We start from the raw sequence: 12,745 nt of genomic DNA, 5'->3' as shown, positions 1-12,745 counted from the left end.
TATTGCCTTCTATAAATTCACAGGTTTTCATACAGTAAGATTAACATGTCGTTAAACAACTTGGGAAGGCCACGATGAGGATGCCATGGCTTTGTAAGCTTCTGATAAGTTAATTCACAACACTTAAGTTAAGTGGAGACACGCCTGTTGATGTATTTTAAAGCAACACCTCAAAAACACTGCTTCCTTGTGTGACGTCATGAAAAAATCTAAATAAAACTGGCAAGAGAGAATTGTGAACCTCCACAAACCTGGTTTATCCTGGGGTACAACTAGAGGTTCCTGAACGTCTCATGTTTCTCTGTTCAAACAACTATGGGCAGGTGTAACATAGAAATATAAAACCATCATACTTTTCAGGATGAAATGTTTTCCATGATTTAGGGACAAATGTGTTTTGGATGAAGTTTTGCTCCAGGAGGAACTGATGTACTTACATAAAATAGATGGTACCATAAGGGAAGAACATTATGTGGAAATACTGAAGACATCACCCAAGATGTTAATGCCTGGATGGGTCCTCCAAATTGACAATGACTTTAATCATACCGGCTAAATAGTTACTATTTGTCTGAAGGACAGTAATGGCAATGTTTTAGAGGGGTCCTCAAAAAGCCCTGATCTCAAGTAATGAAACAAATCCCCCCAAAAAATTCCTTTACTCATTATTCTGGCATTTAGAAAATAGAGAGGTCTTCACTGACCTAAAACAAGACAGATTTAATCTGATTCAATGATACAGTGTTTATGAATATCTAATTTAAACTGTATTGATTGTTCGATGTTCAGTATTCGATTTGTAAATGATCAATTAAACTTGAAACAGTCACAAAGTATATGCAACCAAAGAAGGTTTTGCAATTATAATGTGTTGGCATTTAGTTTAAGGAAACATTTAGTTAGTGTGACATTCAGTTTTGTTGTGTTGAGAGATCTTTAAAAACAAAAAAACAAAACAAAAGGCAGAATATATCCCTCATATGAATGGATTGGTGTCTTTAAGAGTAAAGATTGTCAGGCAGGAAACTGTATAGGCGGTTCCATTCGGCAGATTTATTTGAATCTCTCGCTTTGTACACTCTGTTCTCCACATCCCTCACTACTGGCTGTTGTTTGACTCTCTGCTGCTCTCTTATGGCTTTTTAATGCAGTGTTGCACGCAGAAAAAAACAGAACAGATGTATGCTGCATCCTGCTGTGTTTCAGAACATGTGTGTCTTCTTGCAGTGACCTGAAGCTTCGAGTGCGCATCCTCATCGACGGCACGCTCATCATATTCCGGGTCAAGCCGGAGGATGCCGGGAAGTACACCTGCAGTCCGAGCAACAGCCTCGGTATCTCGCCATCAGCATCAGCGTACCTGACTGTTCAGTGTGAGTGTTACTGTGGCAACCGAGTCGAGGGGGGAGGGGCGGGGAGGTGGTAGAGCGAGCTGTGTGGGGAGAAGGGAGCAGCAGCAGTGGCGGCAGTATGGAGGCAGTAGTTTTTGGCTGCTCCTTCACTGAAACAAGGAGAATCCCTCTTTTAATTTGAAGGTCAGGTGTCTCAGGGAGGCAACAGAGCCATTTTTATACTCTTAATGGAATTACCCCTCACTCCAAATCCTGTCCTCAAGATTGTGCCCTGAGCTAGATGGGCTCATCCTCAGACGCCATTTTTTCCTGCCTTTATGCCTTTTTTTTTATTGATTCTGCTCCCATTAAGTGAAATAGTGAAATTTCTCAAACATAAGCTGCCACTTATGAGAACAATGTATATATGTATATTGTATAAGATATCTAATCTTCAGCCTTTATGTTGAGTTGAGCTAATTTACTCCCAAGTTGCTGCTGGTCATTGATTATTGTGTTACAGCATGAGAGAGGGAGCATAACACTGCAAGCCTAACATGGAGCAACCATCAAGGAATAACAGTCCTGAATGCAAAACAAGCTTTATGCAAAGGGGATTGTTTGAGAATCCTCCTTTGTTTCCTTTTTAGCTGAGAACTAGACTCAAAATACAAATTCAGGCATACATTGTAGAAATATTCATAAAGTGTGACCATTTCCTGACAGCAAAAATAAAAATAAATATTTTATTGTGCATGCAGTGAAATATTTTTTTGCACATCTTACAGGCTATAAAGCTTCCTCACATCAGTCATATTTAGTGACAGCACAGAACCCTTCTGCCTGTTACCACCTAATCTTCACTTCAACTAATTCCCCTTTCAGAGCTCCCTTTCATGTTCGCTGCATGCCTGGAAAATGTTTATGAACATAATGTCACCCATTTTGCAAAATGTAGCATGAAGAAGTCAAAAAATAAAGCTACAATAATTTATAGCAGTAAGATACCTTCTTTCTGTTAAAAAAAGGGGAAGTTAAAGTAGTGATATATAATTAAACCTCAGCTACAGTTAAACACTCTCTTCCTTATTTGGCTCAGAGAATGATTAAAATATGAGTAAATATGGTCTCCTTCGCCCTCAGTTTTTTTTTTTTTTTTTTTTTTTTTGTTCCTGTATCAAAGATTAAATTTGTTTTATGATGCTGGAACAGAAAGTGTTTTTGGAACAGAGAATGCTTTTTGTGGATGGGGAGGAATCTGCCCTCCTGAGCTGTTTAATAGCTCCTCAATGTTTCATGCATAGATGATCTTTGTAGCAAAAATGCTCACCTTATATTGACATTAAAAAAAAATTAATCAACAAAACTCTCCTGTGATTATTTTAAAAGATTTCCAGACAATGACATTACACATGCTTTGTCATCATTCATATATGGTTGTGTCTTTCTGCTTTAATGAGCATGTCTTCCATGGTTTTAGGTTGGTTTTTTTGTTTTTTCTGTTATGGATAAATGTGTTTTTGTCCTTACATCCATCAGTTCTGCTTAGACTTGTCCTAAAATATCTAACTCACGCCACAATTTATGTTCAGACCCTGCTCGAGTGATCAACATGCCCCCGGTCATCTATGTCCCAAGGAAACTGCCAGGTCTCATCCGCTGCCCTGTGGATGCCAACCCACCTGTGACATCAGTGAAGTGGGAGAAAGATGGCTACCCACTCAGAGTAGAAAAGGTCAGTCACCCTTGTCATAACTCATGACTCTGCTGTGATGTTTCAGCCTGATATTACTGCTAAAATAAGGAATAGTTTGCTTAGAGGAACCTCTGCTTCAATTATAATATATAGAGCTTTTGTTCTAGTTTTTATTTATACAAACAGGATTTATTTTCTTTTGGAAAATAAAATATAGCAAAACAAAATATATAATGTTCAGACTGAAGTCTGTTGCATTTAATTAGTATGTTAAAAGACCAAGCATAAAATATCGGATTTCAGCAGACCTGCTGTGTGAACGTAGCCTTGGAAACCTCACCTGCATAGTTAGGATTTAGTAATTCTGCTCTTATTGCCGCCATATTGATCTTGCCAAGTCTGTGATAAGCAGAAAAATAAAACCACCTACCTGTTATGTGCTAGTTTATGTCATGACAGAACCTGGCCTATCAAGGCCATTAAAGGTATCAAGAAGCTCAATGAATATAAATAACAGGAGACCAGATTATGGTATTAGATTTCCACTGATCAACTTCCAACCCACCATTCAGTAAAGCTCTGATCTGCTGATATCAGTTTCAGTTTATTCCAGTCTCTCTTAAAGATTTATACATTTCTCAATATCAGGTCTAACTTATAGAACCTTCTCTGTTGACATCACTAAAAATCTGCTACAGTAAATCTTTCAATTTCTGAGGGTTCTGCGCAAGTAAAACCAAATAAAAAAGAAACGAGAATATCATCTTCCCTCCTTTATAGGGAAATTAAAGCTTGCTATGTTTTTTTGTGTGCCGCAAAAAAAGATTTATTTAAACCAAATATGAGCTGTGCTCAATGTAATGCTTGCGCTTAATTATGAAAACATCCTTTTATTCTTTTAAAGCAGCTATACAGGAGCCTTTCTGTCACGAACAATAATACATTCCTTTATGTATTGGGAACAGAGGCAACGCAACATTATCTGTTTAAGAGAAATAGTTGTAGCCCTTAGTAGTAGTTGTAGCTCTGCATTTAAACATGTAAAGGGTGTACAGGGAGGTTGTGGACTACCTTGTGGCATGGTGTAGAAAACAATCATCTCATCTTGAATGTGAAAGGAGATGATTGTAGATTTTATGATCAATAAGAATAGGTCAAACACTATTTCCATAATGGGGAAAGAATTGGAGGTGGTGGAGGAGTATAAATACTTTGGTGTTTACCTGGACAACAGACTGGAGTGGAGATGCAACTGTGAAGCCGTCTGCAAGAAGGGACAGAGCAGACTGTACTTCTTGAGGAAGGTTAGGTCCTTCTGTGTTTGCGGCAAGATGCTGCATATCTTCTGTAAGTCTGTTGTGATCTCTTCTGCCATCATCTGCTGGGGTAGCAGCATCAGAGCTAGGGACCTGAAAAAGCTAAACAAGCTAATAAAGAAGGTTGTCTCTGTTCTGGGGACTCCTCTGGAACCTCTGGAGATCATTGTACAAAGAAGGATTCTTCATAAAACGAAGAACATTATGGAGAACCCTGAGCATCCTCTTCATGAGACTGTCCTACAACAACAGAGCATCTTCAGTCAGAGGCTTTTTCAGATCTACTGTGAGACAGAGCGCTACAGGAGATCCTTCCTGCTCACAACCATCAGCATCTACAATGGCTCGTTGAGGAAACCTGTATAATATGAGCTACAAAAACATTTAATTTCCCTTTGGGATTAATAAAGTATTTTCGAATTGAATTGAATGACTTTACTGGTGTTTTAAAACAGAACATTATTAATATTAATGTACCATTTCATAATGTACCGTTCTGTTATCTATCAACAAGTGTAACTTCCTGTTGACTTGTAGTCTGAATGAACAGCAATTTCTTTTAAGGAGCCTCTTACACAACTTTTGCTTCCTCTGACTCTATTGGTATCAGCTTTCATACTGAAGGTGTTGATAGCGCAACATGTTACTGCCTTTATGGTGACTTGACCGATCAGAAAAAAAGATCCTAGTTTTAAGTTCCTGACTGGCTGATCACAGGTATGGTCATTTAAGCTGAAAATAGGTTGTTTCTGTTCACTAGCCTCTGTCTTGGTTCATCGCTAATCAGCCTTGGATGGTTTGGGTATTATTTTTTGCCATGTCAGGCCTCGGGACATCAAGCCTGTTCTGCTGACAGCTGGATTAATACTTTAAAATTCTTAGAACAAGTTTCTTGAGCATTATTGTGAGGTGGAGCATAATGTTCAGTTGCTGTTGTCTATTTGGATTTAAACAATGTTTAGTAGCATGTGAAAATAAATAAAAAACCTACGGTAACAATTATTTTAAATACCCTTGTCCTTAAAAACCTCTACCTCAATTAGTGATGCAGAAATGTAGTATAAAAACTCTAACCTGTTGAAACCAGTCACTAATAATACGTTTGCAGTTTTACATATATAGAATTTTGCAAATGGAGGAAAAAAAAATAGAGGAACATCTTTGTACCTTCAAAGATGTAATTCATTTTCATACACAACTATTATCTAATATATCAGTGTTGAATGTTGGCTTGTATTGAATAAACAGCCATTCCTCATTCATCTGATATAAAAATCTATTTTTAATCTTGGGGATCTTTGTTTTTTGTGTAGTTCAAAAATGTTTAGATGGGACCCTGAGAGTTCAGGAACACCCAATGAAAACTAACCTTTCACATGCCCCCTTCTCTTGTAGTACCCTGGTTGGAGCCTGATGCCAGATGGAAGTATCCGGGTGGCGGAGGCCACAGAAGACTCCCTGGGCACCTACACCTGTGTGCCTTACAACGCCCTGGGTACCATGGGCATGTCCCCCCCTGCCACTTTGGTGCTAAAGGTAGACTGAGGCTCAGGTTTTTGATGCATCTTCTCTTCAGTTTTTGCATGTTTCTAATTTCATGTCTGCATAATGTGTGTTCGGTTGTGTTTATCAAGGATCCCCCTTACTTTAATGTGAGGCCTGGGGGGGAGTACCGTCAGGAGGCTGGGAGAGAGCTAGTAATCCCTTGTGCTGCTTCTGGAGACCCCGATATACCAACCATCACCTGGAGAAAGGTACTGTAGAATAACACACCCTCACATATGAAGAAAACCCTTATTTGTTTTTATCTTTACCCATCGTGCACAAAATGTTTCATTTTTACCCTCTGCTTCACTATGGTCCTGTAATTTTCCTGTCAATTATAGGTGGGGAAGCCAAGCAGAAGTAAGCACAACATCTTACCCAGTGGCAGCTTACAGTTTGTGTCTCTCAGCAAGGAGGACCATGGAGAGTGGGAGTGTGTAGCCACCAATGTGGTCACAAGCATCACTGCCAGCACACGTATTCTAGTTATTGGTACGGATTAATCCTCACTGCCCTCTCAGTTTGCTCACAAATATATTTGCAATTACTTTGAGTTTACCATGCTCTTACTTTGTTGTGTTATTTGAGTCATTTGAATGAATTTCAAGTGAGCGTCTTACTTTTATGTCCCTGTGGAAATCAGTAAAATTTTAAACTATCTGTAATAGCTTTATACACTGAAGTTGAAGTCTGAATCTTTACACCTTTACTGTTCTGCAACGATTATTGAACCAAGACCATCTACTTACTCTTAATTTAAATGACGTGGTTAACAAAGATCAGAATTAATTGTGAAAGTCTACAAGGCCAGAGATTATATTGTTTGTGGAGGCTTTTTTATTTAGTTGAAAGTTGGCCTAAGCCTCCGTTTTTTTATTTTATTTTTTTAGCTTCATATTTTACACCACATGTCAGAGTAGTTTTTTTATGTGTGGAAAAGACGTGAGCGGGTCATTAAGTTTGCTGCTTGTTTGCCTGTTCACTCCCTGTGCACCTATCATCCAGTGGCACAGCTGGCAGCATGCATGTATGTGACCAGCCATCAGCTGTCATGGGGTCACAGGGTGGCACAGACAGCTGTGCTCTTCAGAGCATGTTCAGGTCTTGCCTTAATTCCAGTGAGAAGTAGCTGGCTTTGGGCCACGATGCACAGCTGTTACGTGGGTGGGATGAACTTGACCTCTGGCTAGTAGCAATCTCAGGCAGCATTACATTATCCAATGAGTGACTGTAATAAAAACTTCAATTGAACCATTGTTATTGATATTACCTTCTTAAAAACCCAGGGCATCATATTAACATGATATAGATGCTTGAATTGTAATATTCAAAATGTGTTCTCTGTTTCTGGAAAAACCACTCAGGCACCAGCCCACACGCTCCTGGCAGTATCCACGTATTGCCCTCTACGACCTCCGGTAATGTGTCCTGGGAGCCAGGTTATGATGGCGGGTTTGAGCAGACATTCTCTGTGTGGTACGGTCCAGTGTGAGTGCTCTTAGGCTTACTTTTAATCAATGGTAGCTGCTTGCAGCACAAAAGCAAACATGTTGGAAGATTAGAAGAGACTGGATTTAGTCAGGAGCTCACAGCTAAAGTGTCTTGACGACACCTCTCCCTGAAAATTTAGATGCATGGGTATAATTTCTGAAGTATGCTGGAAATGTAATGTGTGACATAACATCACACACAGCAGTATCATTTTTTTGTCATTGATAATTATAGGGAAAAGAAACAGCATTGTCAGGCTAGATACAGAAAAACGTTATTTACTGTAAAAATTTAAACAGTTATATAATAAAAGGATTTTAGTATTTAACAGGCAAAATGGATTTGAAATAACTACATCTCATTTGTTTTTAAGCTCTAATTGAACTTATTCACTTTTTAAATTACTGCCCATACAAACTTAATGTGAACAAATTTGGCTTAAACATTTTGGTTTGGTTGCTGTAGTGGCTTAACTTTAAATTTCCCTTACTGCTTAGTTAAGCTGTAGTGACTTTGCTACAGGAGAAAAGTAGATTTTAAAGGTTGGCTAGGTTTGTGTTCAGTATTAAACACCAATATGATGTAGTCTCTTCTTTTAAACTAAATTCATCTTTTATGGAACAAAAATAATCTCACAGAAATGTAGAAAAGCCCAACTTTAATTTCGAAGATACTTTTTGCAGTGAAAACAACAAATGCCACATTAAACATGTTTAAAGTCCTATATTATTATATCTTTGTTCTCAGGTCTAAGAGAACAGACTTTGGTCCTCATGACTGGCATTCAATGCCTGTTTCTGGTGCTCAGACCTGGTTGATGGTGCCAGGGTTGGAGCCTGGGACGGAGTACCAGTTCAGTGTGTTGGCTCAAAACAAACTGGGCACGGGTCCATTCAGTGAAGTTGTGATGGTCACCACCACAGGTAGGCTCTCCTAATTAAATGTTGTTTGATTGCTAAGCCGAAGGCAGATGCTGTCAGCAGCATTTTTAGAGTATAACTGAGCTCAGTAGCATACCTCCTGCCCTCTCTGCATGATTCATAAGTCAAAAAACAACTCTGGATATTGTTTTGGTGCTGCTATTTAAAGAAGACACAATCATTCCTTATCGTTTGAATACATGATTTCCTAAAATACCTAATTAAATAAGTTTGAGTATTTTCAATGGCTTATAATAAGTCTATGACTTACTATTATGGAGGAACTTAATTTGTGTTACTGTTTTAACAGAATTTGTTGGAGAAAAGAAAGCCTTCAGTAACAATATGGAGGCGGTAAATAAACCAAAATAAGTTTTAGTTTCCCTTTAAAAATATCACAAACATAAAATCAGTTTTGTAAAATTGGCAGAATTTTAATTGATCAGGTATAGGTTAGGAATAGATATACGTTTTCAAAACAGTTCCAGCTGGTCAAAGCATGACCTCCTGAAGAGCTCTGAAGGTGTGTTGTGGTGTCAGACATAAGGCAATAGTCGAGCTGATAAATCCTGTGCAACAGGTCTCCATGAACAGGAGTTTTTGTTTTAGCTCGTCCGACAGATTATTTTTTGAAAAGAGAATGAATTTCAAGAAGAGTGCTCGAAGTAATGTTGTAAATGGTAATGTTTTCATTGTGTTCACATTATGTTCACAGGGATGCACAAAGGGATTTGTGTTCTGACACATTACTGTCATTCCTAGCATTAGAAATTACAGTTTTTTGGTTACTATAACTCAATTGGACAGTGCCTTGCAAAATATACCCATCAAATTTTTTTTACCATTTTGTCACATTCTAAATACTAACTTGAATGTATTGTATTTTGATCCTTTGACAAAGGCCAACGCAAAGTAGAACGCAGTTGTGAAGTGAAAACTAAATGATACATTAGGATTTGTATAAAGCTCTCTTTGCTTTTCCACACATAAAATCTAGTGTACCCAATTATCTTCAGAAGTCACTTACTTAGTAAACAGAGTCAAACTGTATTTAATCTCAGTATAAATAAAGTTGTTCTGTTAAGGCTTCATAGGTTTTCTTAGAGAACATTAACAAACAGTGAGGGACATTGCCTCTGGACTGGCAGTCTGGGGTGGTGGTCCCCCTTCATAAGAAGGGTGACCGGAGGGTGTGTTCCAATTATAGAGGGATCACACTCCTCAGCCTCCCTGGTAAGGACTACACCAGGGTATTGGAGAAGAAAGTCGAACCTTGGCTTCAAGAGGAGCAGTGTCGTTTTTGTCCCGGCCGTGGAACACTGGACCAGCTCTATACTCTCTACAGGGTACTCGAGGGTTCATGGGAGTTTGCCCAACCGGTCCACATGTGTTTTGTGGACCTGGAGAAGGCATTCGAATGTGTCCCTCGTGGTGCCCTGCGGGGGGTGCTCCAGGAGTATTGTGTCGGGGGCTTTTTATTAGGGGCCATTGGTCTGTGTACAAGCAGAGCAGGAGTTTGGTCCAAATTGCTGGCACTAAATCGGACCGGTTCCCGGTGCACGTTGGACTCTGGCAGGGCTGCCCTTTGTCACCGGTCCTGTTCATAACTTTAATGGACAGGATTTCTAGGCGCAACCAAGGGCCGAAGAGGGTCGGGTTTGGGGACGAGTGGATTTTGTCTCTTCTTTTTGCAGATGACTTGGTCCTGCTGGCCCTGTCTAGCCAAGACCTACAGCATGCGCTGGGGCGGTTCGCAGCCGAGTGTGAAGCGGCTGGGATGAAGATCAGCTACTCCAAGTCCGAGGCCATGGTTCTCGGCTGGAAAAGTGTGGCTTGTCCTCTTCAGGTTGGAGAGGAGTTCCTGACTCAAGTGGAGGAGTTCAAGTATCTTGGGGTCTTGTTCACGAGTGAGGGGAGAATGGAGCCGGGGGATCGACAGATGGATTGGTGCGGCTGCCGCGGTAATGGAGACGCGGTGCCGGTCCTTTGTGGTGAAGAGAGAGCTGAGCTGAAAAGCGAAGCTCTTGATTTACCAGCCGGTCTACGTTCCTACCCTCACCTATGGCCATGAACTTTGGGTCATGACTGAAAGAACGAGATGCTGGATACAAGCGGCTGAAAAGAGCTTCCTCCGGGGGGTGGCAGGGCACTCCATTAGAGATAGGGTAAGGAGCTCGGCGATCCGGGAGGAGTTTGTAGTAGAGCCGCTGCTCCTTCACATTGAGAGGAGCCAGTTGAGGTGGCTCGGGCATCTATACCGGATGCCTCCTGGACTCCTCCCTCGTTACATTAAAAAACAGTTTGGTGACTAGGGAGCTCACCAGACAGGTAAGGGAGAAAGTTGTGGAGAAGTTTAAAGCAGAGTTAGGTTGTAAAACAATATTCCAAGCGTTGAATGTTTCATTGACCGTGGCGATGGTGGTAGGGGTTTCATCCTGTAATCGGTGGGTTGCCGGTCCTAACCCCCGCTCTGTCTGTCTCAGTCGTTGTGTCCTTGAGCAAGACACTTTACTTGCCTTGCCTGCTGATGGTGGTCAGAGGTCTCAGTGGTGCCGATTGTGTGGCAGCCTCACCTCTGTCAGTTTGACCCAGGGCAGCTGTGGCTACAATGTAGTTACCACTCTCAGTGTGTGAATGTGTGTATGACTGACCGATTGTAGTGTAAAGCGCTTTGGGGTCTCTGGGGACTTGATAAAGCGCTATACAAGTACAAGCCATTTACCATCCATCAGCTTTAAGAGTATGGCAGCATTAAGAGTTGGTAGGTTTACAAGTGTAAAGGAACAAAGCCGTCTTGTCCAATTTGACATTTTCTGCAAGCCATATAGGAGACACCGCACAGATGTGTGAAAAGGTCACATGACACAAAAATCAAACTCTTAGGCCTACATACAAAACGCTTGACCTACACTGCACATCACCCAGAACATTGCTGTGGGGATGCTTTTCTTCAACAGGAAGCGGAAAGGTGGTCAGATCTGATGGATGATAGATGGATCTAAACACAGGACAATCCTTGAGTAAAACTAGTTACAGGCTCAAAAGACTGGAGCTCAGAGCAGAGGTTCACCTTCCAACAGGACAACAACTCTAAAAATATAACCAGAGCTATGATGAAATTGTTTAAATCAAAGTCCAGACCAAAATCAAACTGAGAATCTGTGGCAAGACTTGGAAATTAACGTTTACTGATGCTGGAGCTATGCTGCTGTGAAGAATAGACAACAATTTCAGTCTCTATATGCAGTGCTAGTGGACACCTACTACAAAGCATACTGTTGGGTCAGACCAAATAAGTCATCCCTTGCTTTTCAAGCACATCAGTGAGTCTTGAGCTATTTGTGTTTTTTGCACATGGAAACCCTTTTTTTTAAATAACTGAAAAACAGCAATAAATCAGCAGTTCAAGATCCGCTCTCAATGATCAAAAACAATGAAATCCTTACCTTTTATAAGAAAATTAGCTTGGTGTTTCTGGAGTTACAGCTGACAATCCTGACATGCCCCGAGCAAGGAAGTAGACATTATTGTAGTAGACGTTATTGTAGCGAAACACCAAACACCCGAGCCGTAAATAATCTTATTAGTTCCACCTGTTTGATAAGTCAACACTTAGGAGAAATGAAAACTCTTTATGAACAGCAGCATGTCAGTGAATTCATGTGAAAATTACTGTTTACAAAGTTTGTGATTAGAATTAGCTGTAAGCTTTTCACTGCCTGTTTAGTCTCTGTAATAACTTTTAAAAGCCACACACGCTGCGAATGGAATTTTAAAGCATGAAAAAAACAGCATTGCATAATTTTGTATTGTTAAACTAGAAGAGTAAGAATTTTTGAAGAAAGAAACAAAAAAACTACTATGGGAAATACTTAGACCTCACACAAACGTCTCGTAGGCTAATGTAGACACTATAGAAGAGCACATTTTGCAGAAGACTTGAAAAGCAGTATAACATAAGGTGCTTTTTCAACCATTTTTTTCAGTAACGCCTTGAGAGTGACAGCATTGTTTTGTTTTATGTACATGTACATTTAGTGACATGCTGCTAGTGTTTGGCCCACCCATGGGAACAAAGAGGACTGAACTACACAGAGAACAACAGATAAATACTCAGAATCCCAGAATGGGATTAATCCATTTTCATGCATGTGACTCCTCCTGGGAAGGAGGAATCCCAATAATGTTATGGAGCAACACAACTCTGAGCAGCACCATGTGCTTCCTCTTTCCCCTCTACAGGCTGCATCGTTGAGAACACGCACCTGAATGTCTTGATTTCGCTGGCCGAGTAAAAAACACTGGCTTGATTGACTAATAGACCACTTAGTCTGATGCTACAAATTTGTTTTGTAAAGTTGATTACTGGTAAAGAGCCACTTTACTCGGGCAATGTGAGCTTATTCAGTTTTATCTGTGTTTTCCCTTTATCTCCTCTCTGTAACA

At 40.2% G+C, this 12,745-nt stretch overlaps 1 protein-coding gene across 5 annotated transcripts in view; it reads left to right on the top strand.

The window, feature by feature from the left end:
- Positions 1 to 12,745, top strand: part of igsf9ba (immunoglobulin superfamily, member 9Ba) — a 115,221-nt gene that overhangs the window by 75,985 nt on the left and 26,491 nt on the right. For all 5 annotated transcript variants that reach the window (XM_047391518.1, XM_047391519.1, XM_047391521.1 and 2 more), the window contains exons 7-13: positions 1,228 to 1,373; positions 2,924 to 3,066; positions 5,739 to 5,879; positions 5,978 to 6,097; positions 6,230 to 6,380; positions 7,253 to 7,376; positions 8,127 to 8,302. In XM_047391518.1, the coding sequence (XP_047247474.1) occupies positions 1,228 to 1,373; positions 2,924 to 3,066; positions 5,739 to 5,879; positions 5,978 to 6,097; positions 6,230 to 6,380; positions 7,253 to 7,376; positions 8,127 to 8,302 (1,001 nt within the window). The remainder of the gene's footprint in view (positions 1 to 1,227; positions 1,374 to 2,923; positions 3,067 to 5,738; positions 5,880 to 5,977; positions 6,098 to 6,229; positions 6,381 to 7,252; positions 7,377 to 8,126; positions 8,303 to 12,745) is intronic.

The sequence above is a fragment of the Girardinichthys multiradiatus genome, chromosome 18 (assembly GCF_021462225.1).
Source record: "Girardinichthys multiradiatus isolate DD_20200921_A chromosome 18, DD_fGirMul_XY1, whole genome shotgun sequence".
Classification (NCBI taxonomy): Eukaryota; Metazoa; Chordata; class Actinopteri; order Cyprinodontiformes; family Goodeidae; genus Girardinichthys; species Girardinichthys multiradiatus.
Note: the sequence above shows the minus strand (reverse complement) of the source record. Positions and strands in the feature narration are given on the sequence as shown.